Source organism: Pleurodeles waltl, chromosome 1_1 (assembly GCF_031143425.1).
Source record: "Pleurodeles waltl isolate 20211129_DDA chromosome 1_1, aPleWal1.hap1.20221129, whole genome shotgun sequence".
Lineage (NCBI taxonomy): Eukaryota > Metazoa > Chordata > Amphibia > Caudata > Salamandridae > Pleurodeles > Pleurodeles waltl.
Genome location: NC_090436.1, coordinates 219,732,257 through 219,755,020, shown reverse-complemented (window position 1 = coordinate 219,755,020; position 22,764 = coordinate 219,732,257). Strand labels below are relative to the sequence as shown.

Here is a 22,764-nt window from a genome sequence, read left to right as displayed (position 1 = left end):
AAAAATCTGTACATTGTGGAACTGTTCAGAGCTTGGATTGCTCTTTCTCATTAATTAGATCTATAGAGGTCCTGTCCAACTTATCACCATGTCCACCAGCTCTTTCTTGTAACCCACATTGAGGTACATTTACACAGCATCACTTGATAACTTACCTACTGCTCCTTGACAATACCTAGTTCTAGTGAAAGGTAGCTCTCTCAAATGACATGCAGACCTCGTGGCTGATATTTTTATTATTCTGGGATGAATATCGAGCCATTGCCTAACACCTAATTGTTTCATCCTCAGATTCTTCTTATTGACTTCCAAATGTCTATTCTCACTCTCACAGTCCACCTGCCTCAATGAACTATAAATGCCAACTCTTTCCATTGATTTCCCTTACGCTGCTCAATCTATAGTGTCAGCATGGCCTTTAATATTTGCATATCTACTTGTCACAAGACTGTCGAAATATGCCAGCTTACCTCTTCAAATCTTATGGTGGCATTACAAAATAACCCGTCCTCTGTCTTGTCTTTTCTAGCATTGACTATATCAATGCCTTAATTTAATGCTCCTTGATATAGGTCCTACTTCATTAGTGCTGCTCCCCTTGCTGCCACTCCTTATTCCTGCATATGCATGAACTACATCTCCTACTTCCTGCTTATTCCTCACTTACCCCTCAAACCAAAGATTATTTTCAGACTAATCTACGTAGGATTGACAAACAACACTTCAATATAGTGCTATACCTTACTGACAAACACCACTTGTCATGCACTCCACTTGGAGTAAGTTTGTTTTACGGTATCTACTTTTCCATAAATCTAAAGTTTAGTCATTTATTCAATGGCAACACTTTTGTATCCTATATTCATAATTACTTATCTGTAATATGATATGTAATAGATTTATCCATTGTTAAAAATCTATTTGCACTTCACCCTAGATTGTGATGGTGTTACCACTTTTAGCACACAAGGCTGTTGGCACAAGCAATCAGTTTAAATTTTATTTTTAGGATTTGCTTTAGAAATTGAACATTCTTGAGTATGTTTACATAATTTCTTCTTTTGTTTTTAACTAGGATCATACAGAGTTGAAACGAGAAGAGAGTCGGCCTTCAAAAAGCAGAATGCTTCTAGCAACTTGTAACATGCTTGACTCAGTCAATGGAAAGGCTTCAATAGATACCCAGAATGTCATTCCGTTAGTTACTACTCCCCAGAATTTGAGTGCAGCAAAGAGTTTTCCATTGCTTCATCTTTCACCTGAGCGCAGTTTTAAGCCTGAAGAAAATGATACATTTCAGTCTTTTGCTAGACCGCCACAAAACCCGAGAGAGGCATGGGTTACAATTGAGACTATAAAGAACAGAAAAGATTCCGAAACGCCAGAGTACAGTTCTGGTGTGGTGCAACCACATGTAAATCAACAGGTCAAACATTTTAAACAGAAAGAAAAACAGAAGAAAAAATCAGCAGTGTGTGTAAAGACAGAAACCCCTAAAAATGTACATGTTAATCCTTATATGTTGAATTCTAACCGTGCAACTCTGCCGCAGAATTTGAAACATGCTGTAGCACCATCACTAGAGTCAAAGGTTTCTAGTCAAGGCGCATTCCGGAACCAAGCTGGATTTCCCTTGCTACACATGCAGGTCAACCCAGTGCCGCTTTTTCCCCATATTATCAGGCCAAATAATGCTGGATTGATAATACCACCTCACGATATATCAAGAAAAGATATTCAAGTACCACAGCAGATTCCGAAACTGACGTTGCTTCATGCCAGCATCCCTCTGGAGAACAAGGTAATCATTTTAGGTCTTTTCCATGATTCCTGTAAAACCTGTGTAAACATTGAATCCTGCTTTTTAATAAAGAGATAGAGGTCTATTCACAAATTGCAGTTTGTAGTACGTTGTATAACACGAATAAAGGGGAGAAGTTAAGGGAAGTATAAGGAGGGGTTTTAGGAAGGGCAGGGACAGATTAAGGAATGGCGTTAACCCACCAACAAAAGAGTAAGCCCATAACTTTTCACAAACTGCACTACTATAGTTACTACAGCCGAAAAGGAAGCCAAAATAGTAGTAAAGTAGTAGTAAAGTACTCCAGCTCAGAGCTGAAGTAGGTCTAGCAGCACAATGGAGTTAGGACTTTAAAAAAGACCTATAGCAAATACCTTATAATAAATTATTTTACCTACTTAAAAATATAAATAAGTATAATTTGATGTTTAAAATAATTTATAAAAATATTAGATGGTTTAATTTAATTATACATTTTTTGCAATGATAAATACATTATATTAAATATAATTCAATTATTTATAATTTCAATGCATACCTTTTAATCAATACATAATAAAAAATATAGTTACTTTTAATTTAGATGGTAAAATTGTTTAATTTCGACTTTACAAAATTGATTTGAATATAAATTATTTTATTTTCATTAATTATAGATTCATTTCAAAACTAAGTCAAGTGTTGAAGCATTTTTTGTGTAGTTATTTATTTAAACTAAATATATAATAACTTACATTAAATATATTTTCATTAATTTTTTCAAGTTCAATAATTTTTTTTACATTTTCCCTATGCTTTACCATAAGGAGACTCCATAGTTGGGCTTGAAATTGTGAATGTGTTTCCACCTCCTTTGAGGTGCATATAAAATATTAATGTTTTACAAACGGATTGCAGTCACAAAACATTAATACTTACAATAATTAATCTTTATTTGGAAGAGCTGCCTTAAACACGCCCTTTCCAATGTAGAGTTCCTAAGCCAATTTAACGATCTGGAAATCCTTTTCTGAATTGTCAAATGGCCCTGTTACATTTGAAAAAAGAGTTTAGCTTCACAAACTCTGTCCTGCTAAATCAGAGGGTTTGCTAACTCGAAAATATTTTACGTTTGAGGCTTCAAGTTCTGAAATTACTTGCATCTTGGAGCATGCCGTTATTGTTCCTCTTCCATCATTGTCAGTTCACTCCACACCATCTTATAGTTTTAAATTTGTCTGTGTTTAGCCCACTAGCTTGAAGCAGACCGATCTCCTTACCCTTCCACACCTCACACTAGTGATGGATGTATTGTTTCTGAGTTTAGGGTCTCTTGGGTGAGGTAGAAATCAGGGGTCTATGATGCTCCACATCCACTTGTTGAAACTTTGAGCTTCAAGACTGGCCCTGAAAGCCTTCCTACCGACCATCAACATTAGGCTGGTGCAGGTTCAACATGCCTGCCTTCTGGTATTGCAAAAACTAGGATGGGGCGAGCTGTTCCAGTGGGGCCCTGAACTTTCAGAAGTCATTTACCAGTACCATCCTCTTCTTGATGTGTATCTCAGTCTGCAAGGCCGGTGTACTAATGATAAGTCAAATCATGAGTGGCTGGATCAACAGGGATTTGTATGATGACCAGCCACCTGGAGGTGTCTCTAAATTGCAGAGACGGTGAACTGAGCAAGTGAGAATTTTGAGACCGTTGGAAGACTGTCACAGTTGGGAGAGGGGCACCAGATCTGCATCAGAAGGTGGTGGAAGAAAGAACCTGATATCAGCTATCATGTCACTTCTTGACTGCAGAGCTGCATGAAACAATCTACTAGCGAGCAGGAGCACTGCTAAGGATAGTGTTGTATTTTAGTCTGGCACCTGGGGATATACAGAGGGTGAGTAACCTGATGTTAGACATCTGATGGCTACTTCTAATTGCAGATTTCTCTCCTTTAGAACAGATCAGCAATGCCTCCTCAAAAGATGAGCGGTCTGAGGGGTGGCCTCTGACACCTATCTTGCAGCTTGACAGATGTCCAAGATAGGATTTTTTCTTGCAAATGCCATTGTACTGGACTTAGCTTTGGTGGAGAAGGCCTCTAGGCCTTGCATAGCAAATTTTTAAGCATAGCATTATTCACCTCGACAGAGTCCTCTTCTGTATTGTCCTCCTCTGTATGCGGTGTCCTTTTTTAAAAGAATCCCGGGCCAAATCCATATGAAAGCGCCCGTAGTAAATGAAGAGTAGCCTGTGGCATAAAGCTGGCCTCTCCAGTGCCTTTGTAACCTGGAGACTTCTCAGGCAATTAAATGTGTTGCCTGTAATCACTCGAATAGCATTATCTAAAATGGTTATGGTACCACAAAGATTATACTACTTGCAAACCTCCAGGTTTGGATCCCCCAACCCTAGTTCAAGGAACTAGACACAGTACTTAGGGAGTTGATTTGGGACGGCAGGCTGCATAGGGTATCGCTAGGTGTACTAGGGGGAGTCCAGTTAAAGAGCACATTCGTTCAGCAATTGATCCCAGTGTACCTTGAGTTTCCTGGGCCATTGCCAATCCCACAGCAAATGGCATCTTTTAAGGAGGCCATGCTGCAGACTTTTAATGTGCTTCCAGCTCGCTCTGGTGCTCCTTCCGGTCCCATGGAGCTGAAGAGGTCTACAATTGGAATTTTGCTGGTGGGTCCGACCCTGAGGCCACCTGCCCCCTCTTGGCCTGCTATCTGGCTCCAATCAACTCTGGTAGAGACTTCTGCACCAGCACAAAGGCCCATGTCAGTTACTGCAACACCAGTGCAGACAAAGACCTTGTCAATGCCAGTAGACGACCTTGTGCCAAGGCCAAAGTCAGTCCTGTCTAGACCTGTATCATGATATGGAATTACTAAAGCTTAACCAGTTACGATACAGCTTAATTCTAATTCGTGCTCTTTGACTTGATGACACTGCCAGCAGAGACTCCATTATTTTGGTGTTGATTGTGACCCAATACAGGAGGTGCACATGGTGCCTCAAGGCACTGATGAAAATGAGGATGGAAAAAGTCTTCTGCCACCTCATTACACAGATAATGCTATGTATCTATAACTGCAAAATGCCAGTGGGCTAGATAAATCCCCTAAAATGGATCTGGACTCGCCACATGAACCTCCACCAGCGGAAAGAGCCATGTTTGCAGTTGTGTGTCAGAGGGCTGCTGAAATGCTAGAACTGCATTTGTCCCCCACTGAAGTCAAAAACAACATTCTGAACGAAAGTCTACAACCAGGAATCTTCATCTGAGCCATTACTGCCATTTAATGAAGCACTAACAGATGCCCTCATGGTGACTTTGGACAAACCATGTTAATGTCTGCCGTTCGGTTGATCTGTGCCTTTTTTTCCAGTTAGCCAGACTTTCTGACTAAACACCCTACAATGATTGTATAGGCCTCAAAAAGTAAGGCCATCCCTAATTCTTTTTCAGCCAATACCACAGGTAAAGAATCCAAAACATTTGATGCGTTCGGTAAAAGAAGGTTCTCATTGACTTGCCTGGCCCTCTGATCCATTACTGCAGACTGTTGGAAGGTGCTTGCACGTATTATTTGGCACGACAAGTGAGGCTTTGCTGGTGGTTTCTGAGGACCTTAGGACTTCAGTGACTTAGATAATGGATGACGTCCAGGATGTGGGAAAATACATACTTTGTGCTGGCCTGGACATCACTGACTGCATTCACAGGGATATTGGCACCAGTACCATACTCAGACACCATACCTGGATGACATAGACCAGGTTTTCTGGTGACATGCAGGTACTTCTAATCAGTATACTTTAGATGAGTCCAAGCTCTTCAGAGGCAAGGCTGATGCAGCACTGGAACAATTTAACAACAGCCACACCTCTTCCAGGTCGGGGTCTCTGTTAACACCTACAGTGCATTTTTCTCACCAGTTCAGGAAACTCCATGTTTACTCTAGAGAGCTTGCTTACAGGTAGGACTAGCCCTCTCAGCTGGTTGTATAGCAGCCGGCCCAGTCCTTTTGAGGTCTGAGTCATACAGGACAGCAGGTACTAGTGTCTTCCAATTGCTCTTCCCCTCCTGCAGTGGCTACCAAGCCACTTGAGTTTGCCCTTAATGACCAGCGCAGCTAGAAATCCACCGTGTCAGACAGTGTGTCTCCCACATCGTTCAAAATGGCTACTCCCTGCTCTTTATTTTTCTCCCTTCTTTTTCTAAAGAAGGGAGGAAATGAAGGTTCTCATTGACTTGCCTGGAACACCAGAACATATTTTGGAGGAGCATTTTGCAGTCCTGATTCAGCAGGTTAATCTTTTACATTCCATGGAGGCCGTCATACCGCTACCTGACTGATAGAGGGAAAGGGTGCTGTTCATGCCAATTCCTCGTACTGAAGAACGATGAAGCCATCAGGCATATATTGGACCTCCACCTGCTGAATGAGCCAATAATAATTACAGTTTGCTGTGCTTCCCTTTTGGCCTTTTTCTCAGGACCTGTGTGGTCACAAAAGTGATGACAGTGGCCTCTGACCAACTTCTGAGGTTGGGAGTACATGTATTCCTGTCTCTTTAGGACTAGCTGCTGAAGGCAAGCTTCCCACAATTAGTCGTAGACTGCCTCCGGATGACTGCTGGACTCCTGATGTTGTTGGTTTTCTCCAAGTAGAGTCCCAGCCGAGACCCATGCAATGACTTCCTTTCACTGTAGCTGTTCTAGGCATTTAGGGACTTTCCTCTGCTGCAGCAAGCTTGGGCTATTCAGGATATTATCCTGATGTTTTGGACTCAGTCTTGGTTTTCTGTAACTCTGGAGTTTCTTGGTCTTCCTGCCTTGTGTATCCTCCTCTTCGCAAACACCAGGTGGCACAAGCAGACTCTCTAGTGTGAACTCTCTGATCCCAGTGGGACCAGCATCATGGCTGCTTCTCCAACTCCATTTAGATTTCAAAGGAAACAGTACAGGATCTGCACTGGCATTTGATGGGACACCAGCTTTACTTGTGACAGGCCACACTCCCTCCCTCACCCAGAGCTAAGGCTAGTGATGAAAGTGTTTCTCTTCAGTTGGAGGATGCATCTGGGAAAGATGGAAATCAGAGACCTTAGATCTCTGAGAGGGAGCTGGCTCCAAGCCAACTAGCTGGAGCTTCAAGTGTTTGTCTAGCCTTTAAAGCCAATCTGCCACCCATCAAAGGGACGTTGATTCAAGTCCTCATAGACAACATTACCTCAATGTGGTACTGCAACACGGGGACCCTATGCCTCTGCAGGTGGGTGGACCAGCCGAACATATTCCTGATTGCCATCCACTTTGCAGGATCCTTGAATGTCCGAGCAGACGATCTAAGCAGCTGTCGTCTGACAGATAATGAGTGGTGTTTCTATCCCTACGTAGTCTAGGTCATCCTTGAACTGTGTGGATCTCTGTAGCCAGATCTGTTCACCACCAATAAGGCAAGTTCTGTAATTTTGTGGGTTGGAATATCTTCTAAGGCATTCTTTCACAGACATTTCACAGGCTGAAGTGGAACAATGTGGAACAAGGGACTCCTGTATGCATTCTTAAGATCAAGACATACTGGACCCAAGTAATTCTAATTGCTGTAGACTGGGCTAGGAGACTGTGATGCCCAAAGCTTCTGAACCTTCTGCAATAATTGTTGTCTGATTAAGCTACCACTTTAGCAAGAACTTCCATCTTTGCAACAGGGCAAGAATCACCATTCAAAGCTCCTCAATTTTCACCTCCATGCATGATGGTTAAACAGCGGCACCTGATCAATGTGATTGATGTCACCCTGGTAGCCAGGTGACCTCTACAAAGTCCATCTATGTGGTGCAGTGGAAGATATTTGTTGTCTGAAATGTTGACCCTTTATAGAGCAGAGTTTCAGATGTTCCTTGGTTTGTTCGTTCATTATTCCAGCAAGGTCTTGCAATAGGTACCATGAAGGGTTATCTTTCAACCTTTCTGTACTTACCAGACCAACTGTTCTTTCTGAGGTCACCAGTTATAATGTGTTTTACTAAAGATTTGACATGTTTCCCCAAAACTGTTTGTGATGCCTCAGTAGGACCTAAATCTGTTCCTGACATTTCCTATGTCCACCACATTTGAGCCTCTGCACAGCTGCTCTTTTAGGCACTTAGGCCCTCATTACGACTTCGGCAATCTTGGAAAAAGACCACCGAAGCTGCGGGAGCCATAATTCCGCCATTGCTGGCAGTATGCTTGGCTCCCTATTATGACATTTTTTTCGCTGGGCAGCAGAAAAGTCACATCAACATTGCAGCCGGCTTCTAATCGAGCTGGCGGCAATGTTGATGTGTAGCAGCACCCGTCACGCATTTCACTGCCCGTAATTCGGGCAGTAAAATGCACGATTGGGCTGTGCCTGGGGGGCACTGAGAGTCACCCTTACCGCCAGCCTTTCCATGACGGTGTTTACCGCCATGGACAGGCTGGCGGTTGGGGATTATGACCGCCCGGCAGAAGCCTGGCGGTATATTGGAGGGACCGGCGGTATGACCGTGGCGAATGCGCCATGGTCATAATACGCTGACCGAACACCCTCAGCCTATTGGCGGTGTTGCAGCCAATGTTCTGCCCACCGCCGGGGTCGTAATGAGGGCCTTAATGTTGAATACAGTTGTTCCTAATGCCATCATGTTAGTATGAGTAAACTGAAGGTGTTGTCATTACAGCCGATCAAGTTGTTCCTCAGTGCTTTCTTTCTAAAGTCATGACACCCATGTTGGCCAGTCAAGCATTCTTTGCTCAGCCTAACCCCTTCAAAGGAAGAGGAGACTCCATCACCCTTATCTGAAGAGGGCATTATGATTTTACATTGCTCACACAAAGGACTATCCAGGATAGAACCAGTCAGCAACCATGCCAGGGTAGTTAGCCTTTGCAAGGGGCACCTCTAAGGTGCCCCTGGGTGCATTAAGGGATAAATCCAATACTGGTACCAGTTTGGATTTATCATTCTGAGTTGTTTCATACCAAACAACCCAGGGTTCAGAGTGGCCATCATGTATCTGGGAAACCTGTGTTGACCAGTGTCCAGCACATGTATTAAATTGGCTTTTATATTCGCTCACTATGTCCAACAGTTTTAGGGAATGAGCTCTGACCCAGGGAACCTGGTTAGCAGGGACCTGGGCACTACAATTTCTAAGCTACATCAGGCAAAAAGTGGGGGCTAACCATGTCAAAAAGAGGCCTTTTCTCATACTACCCCTCCCCCCTCAAAATGAAAGAGAATGAGACTACCCTTTCTCTAGTGAGTATCGATCATCTAAGTGGAAGAACCTGGAAAGGTCATCTGCATTGGCATGAGCAGTCCCAGGTCTGTGTTTCACTTGAAAGTCCATTCCCTGTAGGGAGTTGGACCACCTAAGCTGTTTGTGGTTTTCACTTTTCATCTGTTGTAGCCATCTTAGAGGCCTGAGGTCAGTCTGAACTATTAAGTGAAAGCCAAACAGGTATAGCCACAGCTTCTTCAGGGCCAAAACCACAGCAAAGGCTTCCCTCTCTATGGCACTCCAATTTTGTTCCCTAGGTAATAGTTTTTTGCTTATAAAAGCAACTGGCTGGCCATTTCCATCATAATTTTTCTGGGAAAGGACCACTCCTATCCCCATTTCAGAAGCATCTGAATTGCCTGAAGTAGTCTGGTGCTTCTAGGACTGGAACAGAGCACATAGCTTTCTTCAGAGTGTCAAAGTCCTTTTGACAACCCACAGTTCAGTTACCCTTTTTTGGGCATTTTCTTGGAGGTCAGTTCTGTGAGGGGGTCAACTACAGTGCCATAATCGTTCACAAATCTACATGTAGGAAAAGGCTACTGTTGGCATGGTTACCCCCCACGCACACTTTGTGCCTTATGTTGATGCCAACTTTGATTGAAAGTGTGCTGGGACCCTGCTACCCAGGCCCCAGCACCAGTGTTCTTTCCCAAAATCTGTACCTTTGTTTTCACAATTGGTACACCCATGGCACATAGTTAAGTCCCTTGTAAAAGGTACTCCTGGTACCAAGGGCCCTGTGGCCAGGGAAGGTCTCTAAGGGCTGCAGCATGTATTATGCCACCCTAGGGGACCCTTCACCCAGCATATGTGTACTGCCTTGCAGCTTGTGTATGCTGGTGGGGAGAAAAAGACCAAGTCGACAGGGCACCCCTCTCAGGGTGCCATGTCTACAAATCACTGCCTGTGGCATAGGTAAGTCACCCCTCTAGTGGGCCTTTCAGCCCTAAGGCAGGGTGCACTATACCACAGGTGAGGGCATAGCTGCATGAGCAACATGCCCCTACAGCGTCTAAGTCCGTTCTTAGACATTATAAGTGCAGTGTAGCCATAATGAGTATATAGTCTGGGAGTTTGTCATTACGAACTCCACAGCGCCATAATTGCTTCACTGAATACTGGGATGTTTGGTATCAAACGTCTCAGGACAGTAAACTCACACTGATGCCAGTGTGGGATTTATTGAAAAATGCACCCAGAGAGCATCTTAGAGATGCCCCCTGTATGTTAGCCAAACTGCTAGTGCAGGTCTGACCAGTCTGTGTGAGCCTGCCACTTCCAGACAAGTTTCTGACCACATGTGGTGAGCCTTTGTGCTCTTGTGGCCAGAAACAAAGCCTATCCTGGATAGAGGTACTTCACACATCCCCCCTGCAGGTACTGTAACTCCTGGTGGTGAGCCTCAAAGGCTCAAGCCTCGAGTTACAGTGCCGCAAGGCACTCCAGGTAGTGGAGTTGCCTGTCCCCTGGGCAAAGCCCTGCATTTTGGCAGCAAGTCCGGCTGGAAAATTAGGAAAAACAGGGAGGAGTGACCACCCCAGCGAGGATCACCCATAAGGTGTCCAGAGCTGAGGTGACCCCCCCTGCCTGAAGAATCCTCCATCTTGATTTGGAGGACAGGGACCAATAGGGTTAGGTTTGTGCCCCCTCCACAAAGAAAGTGGATACAAGAAGGGTGTAGCTACATTCAGGGGCAGTAGCCATTGGCCACTGCCCTCTGACTCCTGAAATGGCCCTAAATCTAGGATTCCATGGCCTCCCAGAACCCAGCTCACCAGTTTGCTTCCGACCTAACAAGAAAGAAGGAGGACTGCTAAGCTGGAACCCCAGCAGAGAATAAGGAAGATGACAGCTGACTTGGCCCCAGCCCTACTGACCTCTCTCCTGCTTCAAAGAACCTGCACAAGAACAGCGATGCATCCAGCTGGACCAGTGACCTCTGCCAAGCTCCAGAGGACTGCCCTGCACCCAAAAGAACCAAGAACTCCCATGGACAACGGCCCTGTCCAAGAAGACACAACAACTAAGGACTCCAGTCTCACTCTGAATGCATGAGTCCTGACCACTCCTCATCTGCGGCCCGTGTCCAGGTGGCCCAACCAGCAAAGAGGATCCCCAGGTGATTCTGAGCAAGTGCCCACCCTGGGTTGACCTCTCCACTCCTCCACAACGATTTTGATATAGTATATACAGAGCCAGCTTCTTACACTAAAGTACCCAGTTAAGCCAAGGAATGCCCTGACTTGTTTCTGGGTTGTGGGAGCTTCCGAAGCCAGAATAGTCTGAATCTTGGTTTGGAGGGGTTGCACTTGGTCTCCACCAACCAGGTGCCCCAACTAAACAGCTTTTCCCTGCCGGATCTGGCACTTACTGGCTGTGACAGTGAGGCCTGCTTTCTGCAGAGCCTCAAGAACCTTCCCTAGATGGATCAGATGATCCTGCCAGGTGGAACTATAGAGAGCTGTGTCATCCAGATAAACTGCACTAAAAGTTTCCAGTCCAGCACGGACTTGGTTCACCAGCCTCTGGAAGGTGGCAGGTGCATTTTGTAATCCAAAGGGCACAACAGTGAACTGATAATGCCCACTGCGAGTAGAAAATGCTGACATCTCTTTTGCTTCTGGGGTCAGACCAATCTGCCAGTTCCTGCATGTCAAATCAAATGTACTCTGATATTTGGCTGCTCCTAGTCTGTCTATGAGCTCATCAGCTCTTGGAAGTGAGTGTGCATCAGTTTTTGTTACAGAATTGAGGCCCCTGTAGACAACACAAAACATAATTTCCTTTTTCTCTCCATTGGAATGAGGTTTGGGGACTAAAATACTGGGCTAGCCCAGGGTCTCTGCAGCTGTCATTTTTACTTTACTAAAGTTGGGACCTTTTTAGAATTTTGGTTTTTTGTTTTGGATAGGCCAACTAAAGTAAGTACTTAAAAAAAAAAAAAAAAAACTTTTTGCAAAAGTTGTAGGGACCTAACCAGGGCCCTAACAATTACTTTAAAAAATTGCCAAAAATGATTAATCATTTAAAAATCAAAAATAATTAACTAAAGGCAATATAGGGAGTTATACGTGTGCTCACAAAATTGACAAGGTGGTATCAGCAAATGGAAAGTCTTTATCCCTCCGCTGATCCACTAAATATAGGAGGCTGGCCCTCTGTGTCGTGTGTAAAGCTAGGCACACTGTGCAAGGGGTCCAGGCAACCACACGTTGGTTTCCTGGGGTAAAAACGAGATCACCTATTACTCACATTTTCAGGGTAGCTTGGTCTATCAGTTAGGCCAATCTTGGAGAAGTGCAAAGCATTTGTCGTACTCCCAGTATCAATCTTGCAACTCCCACGCCCAAAGGAATAACAAAAAATTAATTTATAAGACCAAGATTATCAAAATTGGTTAAGTACTTTTTGAGATATGAATTTAATAAAAATAGTCTGTGCGTAATTACACATCATAGGAATCAAAGGAGAGTCACCTTTAAAAATATACATAAAATCGGACATTTGCTTTACCAAGTTCTTCTTTTGCAGGTTGGTTGAGGTCCTCAATGAGCCCATTGTGGCATTTGTAGAAGTTCAGGCGGCTCCCGGTTTTGGCTGGAGCTGCGGTGAAATGTCTCTGGAGCTGGTGCAGGGCCACTGCGGGGGACCAGTTGGAAAAGTTTTGTGCAGGTACGTTTAGAGGGGTTTTCTTGGGGCTCCTTGGAGTGATGAGGTCGCAAAAGGTGAAGGACCCTTGGGGCACACCAGGTTCTTCGCTGCAGGACACAGGGCGGCAGTGTGCAGAGCAAATCTGTGAGCAAGGAGCTGTGCGTAAAGATGTCCTTTGGATCCAGAGGTAAGTCGCTTCAAGGGTCGTTTGCAGGACAATGGGGGCACTCTGGCGGGAGGTCCAGGGTGTTCCTGAAGTCCCTCTACTGGGGCTTCCTCCTGGTCCTTTGAGCCCCGGGCGGTCTGGTTTTCCTGGTGTCTGATGTCAGCTGACCAATTTCTAGGGTATTGGCATGGTTCGACCACTGGAGGCCACTGTGCCACCACTCTTGGCACACTTGCAGGGTTTGTCCTCGTGGTTATTGGGTCTAGCTGCGACTCCCGGTTCGGGAGTTAGTGGCTGGTCAGTAAAGTGACCCTCACTGGTTTGCTGGTTTCTTCTTGTTGCAGAGTGGCACCTCCACTCTGGAGGGAATTCTTGGGCAATCTTCGAAGCCATGAGGTCCTCTGGGAGTTTTTTTCCAGTTGTCCAGTAGGTCCTCGATGGCGATCATCAGGTCCTGGGTGCAAAAGGCAGGGTTTGGTGCCTCTTCTTTGTACAGCAGGTCCACAGTTCTCGTGCCTTGGATCTTCTTGGTGCTGGGCTTCTTTTTGTCCATTGAATCTTATTACCTGGTCTAGTGGTGCCCACTATATACTGAATTTAGTGGGCGTTTAGGGGGAGCCTGGTAGTGACCAATGGGACACCTACCCTTGGGTGGTTACACTCACTATAGTGACCACTTCCTGTTGGAAGGGTCACTTCCCTATCCCTGATTGGCTATTTTCCTTTAATCTAAGATGGAGGAAAATGAAATGGAGGGTCCACCTCACAGGCAACACATTAGGGGTGGTGCATGCCAGGTGGGGCAACTCCTCCTACCCTGTGTGTAGTTTCCCACCTTTGCTCCCACCAAAAGTGGGGGTTTGCAAAGGGGTTGACCATCTGCTGTTAGCAGGCCTGAGGGTTGAGTTTCAAAGGTGGTAAGCCCTTTGAAGGTCGCCGCCAGGGCAGTGCACAATCCTGAGGGAGGAGGTGTTAGCACTTCTGCCCAGTAAGGGCATTGTTCTACAAACCAGCGAGACAGACCTCTCCCCCACGGTTTGTAGATTGGGTATCGGGAGGTGGCAGACTGGATAGAACCAGTCAGCAACCATGACAGGGTAGTTAGCTTTTGCAGGGGACACCTTTAAGGTGACCCCTTCGTAAATTTAGGGATAAATCCAATACTGGTAACAGTTTGGATTTACCATTCTGAGTTGTTTAATACTAAACAACCCAGGGTTCAGAGTGTCCATCATGTAGCTGGGAAACTCGTGTTGACCAGTGTCCAACACGTGTTTTAAAATGGCTGCTCTGTTTATTCACTATGTCCTAAGTTTGGCAAGGACGCAATGGGGACATATTGCTCATGCAGCTATGCCCTCACATATGATATGGTGCACCCTGCCTTAGGGCTGTAAAGCCTGCCAGAGAAATGTCTTACCCATAGTAATGCAATGTTTGGTGGACAGGGCACACAGGCTGTGTGCAAGGTCGAGTTTGTTTTTTAGGTTTGCACCAGTACACCCAGCCTATAATGGCAGTGCTGGGGACACCTGGATGCATGGCCCTAGAGGGTGGCACAATCACTGCTGATGCTGTCAGTGCCTACCCTTATTACCCAATGCCCTGGGTACCTAAGTGCCTTTTACTAGGGACTTATAGTGGTAGCTTAATGTGCATCCAATTGGGCCAATGCATCACAACAGTTTTAGGGAAAGAGCTCTGGCCCAGGGAACCTGGTTAACAGGAGCCATGGGCACTACAGTGTCTAGGCTACATCATACATCAGGCAAAAAGTGGGGGCTAACCATATAAAAAAAAAGGGGTTTTTCTCACAACCAGTAGAGCGGTAGGTGGCATGTCGTCACAGACCCGCTCTGGGTGACCCTGCTTTGTTTACATAGCACCCTACTCCAGAGGGCTTGGTAGCACAAGCTTGAGCTAGCAGGGTTAGCCCCAATTCTTTTCCAAATCTATATCCCCCTCCTACTGGTGAACTGTCCAGGCTGGACAGAGAGTCAAAGAGAATTGAGACATTTGGGAAGACGTTGTTTTTTTCCAATAGTTTCACTCCTCATTCTGTCAACTCTAGCTGCTTGCTAGGCAGGTACATGAAATGCCTTGGTCATTCCCATGCTTTACGGGACTCCGTCGCTAAAATCTTATGAGCAGCCTTGGAAGTCTTCTGCACTCACTTGGCGCAGGCCTTTCGAAATGGTAGGGATGCGGCCAGCTACCTCATCAGTTGAGCCCTGGATGCAATGGACAGCTTAGGCAGAGTGGTTAATCTAGCTATCATTCTCCCCGCTTCCTTCATAAAGATAGTCCAACAACCCTATTTCGTGTCATTCCTTTCTGTCCCACTGCATCTTCCACCTTCATCAGTGTGGCTTTCGGAGGACCATTTGTCCATTTTATTGCAGAAAGGACAAAGGAGCCGTAGAGAGCGGGTCATCTCCTCAGAGATGGAACTGGGTGCTACTCCTGATAATTCCTTGTGCAGAAGAAGGGCAGACCCTCCGTCCCAATCTATAACTTCAACCCCCTCAAGTTCTCCATACGAAAGGGCAAAATCAAGATGGTCATGTTGGCCCAGCTTTTATCTAATCCAGGAGACTGGATGGTGGCTTTAGACCTGCATGGCACCTATATCCATATTCCAGTCATGCAGGACCACAAGTACTACCTGTGCTATGAGCATTTTCTGTTTTCTCTGTATCCTTTTGCACTCACCAGTGCCCCTTCGGTGTTCACGAAGGAGATGGTGGTGGTCACAGCATATCTTCGGGGTTTGGAGGTACCAGCCTTCCACTGCTTCTGGGACAGGCTTTTGAAGCGGGCTTGCCACAGTCGGTTGTGAGCCACCTCAGATGACACGAACCTCCTTACATTGCTGGGGTTCATGATCAAGGTGGCAACTTTGGAGTGGATCCCTTTCATCAGAGCCAGAGTGGATATGTTGCCCTTCTGGACCTTCCCTCCAGATCAATGAGTGCAGGACATTCAAGCTATGATCCTGATTTTTCAGCCTCTGTCCTGGGTCTCAGTAAAGATATAGCTAAAGCTTCTTGGTACTGTGGCCTTCTACGTCCTGCTCATTGGCCAGACAGATGGCACGTGTGGGCTGTGCAGTGAAATCTGAAGTTTCAGTGGACCAAGCTCCTAGGGAACTTGTGAGATTCCATCCAGGTTTCAGAGGAGACCATAAAAGATCTGCAGTGGTGGCTTCTTAACTGCAATTAAGCCAGCAGCAGACCTCGCTCCTTACATCACCCAGAGCTGATGATGGTGATGGGTGTGTTGCTGTTGTGTTTGGGAGGTCAGCTGGGAGAAATAGATATCAGAGGGCTCTGGTCTCCGGCAGAGACCTGCCTCCACATCAAGCTGTTTGAATTGCGGGCCATTCTATTGGTGCTCAATTGCCTTTCTGCCGTTCATGAAGGCCAACAACACCACCACTGTGGTATTGCAATAGGCTGGGCGGGTTGGGTGCTGGCTGTGTGCCAGGTGGCCATGTGCCTCTGGAACTGGTTGGATCGTCAGGGCTGCTCCCTAAAACTACACTACCTGACAGGATCTTTAAATGCAGGGGTTGGCAAACTCAGCCAGCATCACCTGGTAGGTCACAAGTAGCAGCTACACCCAGAGGTGGCACAGGGTGTCTTCAAACAATGGGAAAAATCCTGGGTCGATCTTTTTGCCACCACAGAAAACATGCAATTTCAACACTTTTAAGCACTCAAGTTCCCAAGAAAGCTCTTCCTCTGAGACACATTTCTTTTAGAGTGGAGCACAGGATTCTTGTATGCTGTGACCTCTCAGTCTCCAAGTTCTGGAATAGTCGGGCCAATTATCCTAGAGTCTCCGGATTAGGGCAGGAGTGTGTCTTACCTGGAATTTTACTGGGCATGAGCATCTGTACTTCAATCAGGCTGCCCCTTAGGAGGCTCTTCGTTCACAGCAGCAAGGCAGGGTCTTAAACCCAGGCCTGCATAAGCTGCCATTGTATGTGTGAAGATTGATCAGCAGCAGTTGACTGCATTCAGTATTCCTCCAGCAGTATTGGATGTCATATTGGTGGCCCGACGTTCTTCCTCAAAATCTGTTTATGTGGTCTGTTGCTTAGTGTGCACCCTTATCATAGTTCCGTTGCAGGCCACACTATCGGATGTGTTACTGTTTGTTTTGTCTTTGCCTAGAAAGGACTTCCATTGGCCACCGTTAAAGGTTACCCGTCAGCGCTATTTGCAGTTATCAGACCAGCTGTGTTTGTTTAAAGCACCTGTTGTGATGCATTTTCTCAACGTTTTCTCCTCATGTTTTCCCCAATACCTTTTGTGTTGCCTCAGTGAGACCTTAATCTTGTCCTTAATTTTCTTATCTGTACCCAGTTGAACCATTATACAGCTCTTCCATGTGTCTCCTGACCCTGAAGACAGTTTTCCTCATCACAGTCACATCAGCTTGTGGCATGAGTCTCAAGTTTGTTCAGTACAGCTGCCCTACATCAGGTCAAATTGGTTCTTCAAACTAGAGTAGATTTTCCATCGAAGCTTGTGACTCTGTTCCTTCAGTCTATCACATTCCAGACATTATTTGCTTTGCCTCACCTCACAAAAGAGGAGGAGAGACCCCAACGTTAGATCCCAAAAGAGCACTGAGCTTTTACATCAGTCGTACCAAAGACCATTGGATGGACAATCAGCTGTTTGTGGAGTTTTCTGGAGAAAAGAAAGACATGGCAGTGCAGAAGAGGATGCTATCAAGGTGAATAGTCCTCTGCATTAAGATTTGCTACATGCTGTCCAAGAAGCAGCTCTCTAAGGGATTTAAGGGCTCACTCCAACAAAGACAAGGCTGCTATTACTGCACTGACATGCAGTGTCTGATCTGAATATTTGTCAGGCTATCTACGTGGTAGTGAGTGTACACGTTCACAGTGTTACTGCCTTGACAGATGTCCTACAAAAGGGCATTTTGACTTTTCGATCCTACAGGACTTTTGTCCTGAATCATTCCTCTGACCAGCCACCTGGGGAGGTACTGCATTGGTATCTGTTTTAAAGATAAGGAATCTGTAGCACTCTTTCTGGTGCTAACCACAGCTTCCACATCTCCCTCCCACCTTGCCAGTCTCGGGATTGGACACTTTCTCTGTCTGAAAAGGTCGCAAATAAGAGATCTGTACACTGGTATGGAAAGTTGGTCTTTGGGCTCTGCGTCTGAGGACACCCACAGTGTCCAGAATTAAACTGACGTCAGCGTGCTTGCGTGGCGCTTATATACAGCTCCAGCTGTCGCTTCTGGCGCAGACTGGAGTCAACATAGATGCACAATACCACCTACTGTGCACAGAGGCTATGCTGAAAAATCTTATGAATTCAGACTAGCACAAAGATAATCTAACGGTGAGGATTCTGTGGTACAATAGGGTATGTACCAAAACAAGCATTACTGAAGCGAATTACACCACCTTCGATTAGAGTGATATGTACAGAGTTACATGCTAAGAGGGTGGGGTCTAGTGGTAGATTCACATGCAGGAACTAGGGTGTATGGATGAAAGTAAACTGAACCAAGTTTTGAAAATAGTCCTATGGAACGGATTTTAGTAAAATGATGTTTTCTATTTTGTTTAAAAAAAATCAAAGGATTTGGAATTTGAGTTAGCAGGAAATTTAGGAAGCATATGAATCTATATTATATATTTTATGCTAGAGCACTACACTGAAAGATGAGTAATATATGTTAATGTTGAATGCAATTAGGTCTTTCATACACCAGTTTACAAGGAAATGAAGCTGCAGAGAAAGTGTTTATTTCAAGTGAGTATCTTAACAATTTGAAATTCCATTTGATGTTGTGATATGTTAAGGTTTGTGAACTGAAGAGGAAACATTTTAACCTTGAGAACATGCTTAACTGATAAGTGCATACTATTTCAACTCAACTAAGTGTGTGAAAAGAGAATCAATTATTATTTTTACAGAATCCTGTAATATTTTTGGAATATTCTGCTTTGTCCTGGTTTATCTCTGGTGGTTTTAGAAGATTTTTTTTCTTTTCTAAACCTGTTCTTTTGAGGCTTTAAGGCATCGCTGTGAAATATAGAGAATGTATCTAGTAATGTATACATGCGCATAAAACCACACAATCATGTTAATATGTCTGGTTAAAAATCATAAAACACAGTGCACTTCATAGATAGAGAAAACTATATTTAAATATGATAAATAAGAATGAGAAGTTGTGCATGTACCTATTTTAACTTTACATGTTTCTTTATCTCACATTCCAGACAATCACTAGTCAGATAATACATTTTTTTATTCATTTGGTAATTGGTATTTATTATCTGCTATTAGGTTATATCTCAAGTTCTGCCTTTTCAACCACCAAGACTCATCCCACTTCAACATATTATTGCTTATAAACAAAGCATTCAGAATAAGTCTGAGCAGTTGTTTGAAGAGCATGTTGCTGGATCCATTAAGTTGCTGAAAGCGAACATTGAACCTTTTGAGGGAAGAGATGTACAAAAAGAGAGAAAAGGACGGTAAGTAGAGAACACATTTGATAGAACTCCATAGCTATAGCGTAACACAAAAATCTGTAAATCAGAAAATGTGAGAAATATTTACTAGTTAGACACATTCATGGCCTATAACCAGACAAAATGATGTATGTAATGGGCATTTACAGGAACCCATATGTGTTAGGTATCTTCTGAAATTGTCTCAAAAACATCTGTTTCATTAATGACTGTTAACTAAGATTTGTCTGATCTTGGAAAGGTGGCTGCACCATTGCAAGGCATGATTTCGTTTTAAACATATTGAACCAAGGCACCTGGTGGTGTCAGCAGATATTGCCACCTATGCTTTGTCCTGTTTTTCTAATGTTGATTGTCAAATGTATGTCAAAGGCCAGATAGTCATGACTCCAGCAGACAATCTCAGAAAGATGGGCTACATTCAGAAGTAGGGAGGTACATGTTATCTACATCTATCAAAAATGTACCAACAGATTTAGTACTATATAGGACCATGTGCCTCGTAGCTGAACATCTACTTGGGGTTGACAGTGAATTTGCTGATCTTCTGAGCAAGACAGGAATCACATGAGTGGGGGATAAAGATGAAAGTATGTGGGTCCTTCCTCAAATTGACCTCTTTGCCACAAGCAAAAACAGAAAATGCCGCAGCCTTGCTTCCAATTACTCACACCACACACCCTGTCTATGAGGAATGATTTTTGGATAAAATGGTCAGTAATATTTACTTGACTTTGGTCAGTTTATCACCACCAATTTCAAGTGCTAAATTGTGATTTGGCTCCTAAAGTCTTAGATTTTGGTTTCTCATGGATGCTTATACCTGGAGCTTCCTCACCTGTTACATAATACCAGGTGTCAGAGGGGGCGTGGCCAAGAAGCCGAAGATGGCGCACGCATAATCCCATCGCTCTGGAGGGGCCTAAAATTATCCGTCCATATTGAGCCAACCTCAGGGGCAACAGATGCCGGCACTGCGGTGGGGAACTGGGGGGACCTGCTGAGGGGTCGCTGAGCCCTGTCTGAGCCCTGATGCGTGAGCCTGGACCGGATCAGCGGGCTCCCGGATTCGCGGCCCGTCCCCGCGCCTGGAGCCGGGGGCTGGAGTGGTGAGGCGGTCCGGAGCGGGACCAGGGCCTGCGCCGGCCCGGGTGGCAGCGGAACAGGAGCGGACCCGGAAATTGGAATCCGGCGGCCGGAGTACTGGAGCGAGCTCCCGGCAGAATTGGAGGCTTGGACCTCCCGCCGGCCCTAAGACCAGTTGGGAGCTGGCGTCCTTCGGGAGGGTGCTCAGACGATCAGAGCTGCCGCGGAGAGCGGTGTTCCACGGGGTGCCCTGAGATAGGAGTCGGGGCACCTGGGCGGAACCTGCTGCACATCGTGAGCGAGGCTGAGTGCTTGGGGGAAGCTGCCGGCAAGGGCTTGCACCCCCCCACGTGGGGAAAGGAGGAAGGAACCCCCATCATATCTGGTGGGGGAGTTGACAGCTCCCCAAGAAGTGGAGGACTAACCGAGGCCCTGCCAGGGACTAGGGAGCCTAGGTTTTGAAACACCGGCCCACAGAAAAGACTGGAGGGCCCTGAGGAGACTCCTGAGCACCGGTAAGAGCAACGGGGGTGCCTGGTCCGGGCAGTGGTGCAAGTCCGGACCCCGGGAGGGGCCCCTTGAAGAGCGAAGAGAAGCGGGCAATCCTGGCAGCCCAAAGTAACAAGAAGGTGGTGATGCCCTACCGGTGAGGGGGGAACCCAAGTCGCTGATCTGGTGGGGGGGTACACCCGCACCGCAATCCAGAACGTGTTGGTGGGAGAGCCCGGGCCATCCCGTGGGTAACCACCCAGTGAAAGAAGACAGAAGAATGAGCTGGGAGCCCCACTTCGGAGCCCGGAAAGGGATTTCACCCGGCGGGCACAGAGAGTGCGAGTAATGGGGCCGAACTGTGCTTGAAGACAGCGGACATCCGGGTTCAAACAACAAAGAGCCCCCTGCCCCTGTGGAGCGCGCCCTGGGCTCGCCGGAGGCCAGTGACTATGTGTAAGAATATCTAGTGACTGCTGTGAGCTTCACTGGGAGCAATTCGGTGGCCAAAACGGGCCTGACGGTAAAGGCTACGGGAGGCAGTGCGATCGTAACAATAATCTGAACCCCACATTCTCCTGAGGAGCAGCCCCTCACGCATTCAATGTTCCCCAAGAACCGACACAGGTCCAGAACCATAGACAACACAATGTTCTCCGAGCGCAGAGGGGGGGACCTACGGGACCTGCCGCAACTTAACGTACAGGACACCCTGGACAAAATATTAGGGGCCATCGAAGACACAAAGACAACGCTGCAGCACAACATCAATCAGGTGACAGTTGAAGTTGGGCTCCTGAGGGCGGACCACCACAAACTGTCGGACAGAGTTAAAGAGACGGAGACCACGCTGGTGGAGATAGCACCAAAACAAAAAGACTTACAGACCGAGGTGACATGCCTCACGGGCAGAGTAGCACGCCTAGAACAAAGGGCAGAGGATGCAGAAGGGAGAAGCCGACTGAACAATGTACGGGTGGTGGGCCTCCCAGAGGGGGCCGAAGGAACAAATATGGTGGATTTCCTCGAGAAATGGTTGAGCACAGTTGTGGCGCCGGATCGCTTAACCCCTTACTTCACACTGGAACGAGCTCACCGAGTGCCATCGAGGCCTTTCGCTCTGGGCCGACCGCCCCGAGTGGTGATCGCTAGATTACTACACCACAGGGACAGAGACATTCTCCTGCAGAGAGCAAGAGAGGCGGGCCCATTCAAGGTAGCAAATGGCGAGGTGGCACTGTTCCCGGATTTCACGTTGGAGGTTCAAAATAAGCGTCCCTCATACATGGCAGTTAAGAGGGCCCTAAGGGAGGAAGGGATCCAGTACTCTTTTCTTTACCCAGCCACATTGAAAGTGATGTGTGACAGTAAAACCACATTTTTTCAATCCCCCGAAAAGGCGTGGAAGTGGCTAGAGGCCTGTGGGACTCAACCGGGTCGACAGGCGAACGGGGGATCAACTGAGAGCGGATCACATCGGTGCCCTGGTGGGCGGCGCTCCCGGGGTCGCCCTCGCCTGGCGCCGACCTAGAAACAAAAGGAAAAAAGCAGGAAAGCGGCGCTGGAGGCAGCGGCCCGTATGAGCGGTGAGGTGTCCACCCTGGAATGCTCTCGAGGTGAATCGGATGACACTGTGAGGTCTTCGGCCGGGGGCTCGGGCTGCTTGGGGCGGGCCCGGAGGTAACCCTGCAGTCAGCAGATGACCTTTAATAACTAAATTTACGAGTGAGCCCTGAGGC

The 22,764-nt window shown here is 46.2% G+C and overlaps 1 protein-coding gene across 6 annotated transcripts in view; it reads left to right on the top strand.

Moving 5' to 3' along the window:
- The window catches only part of CPLANE1 (ciliogenesis and planar polarity effector complex subunit 1), a 1,992,329-nt gene that overhangs the window by 1,259,605 nt on the left and 709,960 nt on the right, over positions 1–22,764 (top strand). For all 6 annotated transcript variants that reach the window (XM_069221234.1, XM_069221235.1, XM_069221236.1 and 3 more), the window contains 2 exons: positions 1,076–1,801; positions 19,263–19,453. In XM_069221234.1, coding sequence (XP_069077335.1) covers positions 1,076–1,801; positions 19,263–19,453 — 917 coding nt within the window. The remainder of the gene's footprint in view (positions 1–1,075; positions 1,802–19,262; positions 19,454–22,764) is intronic.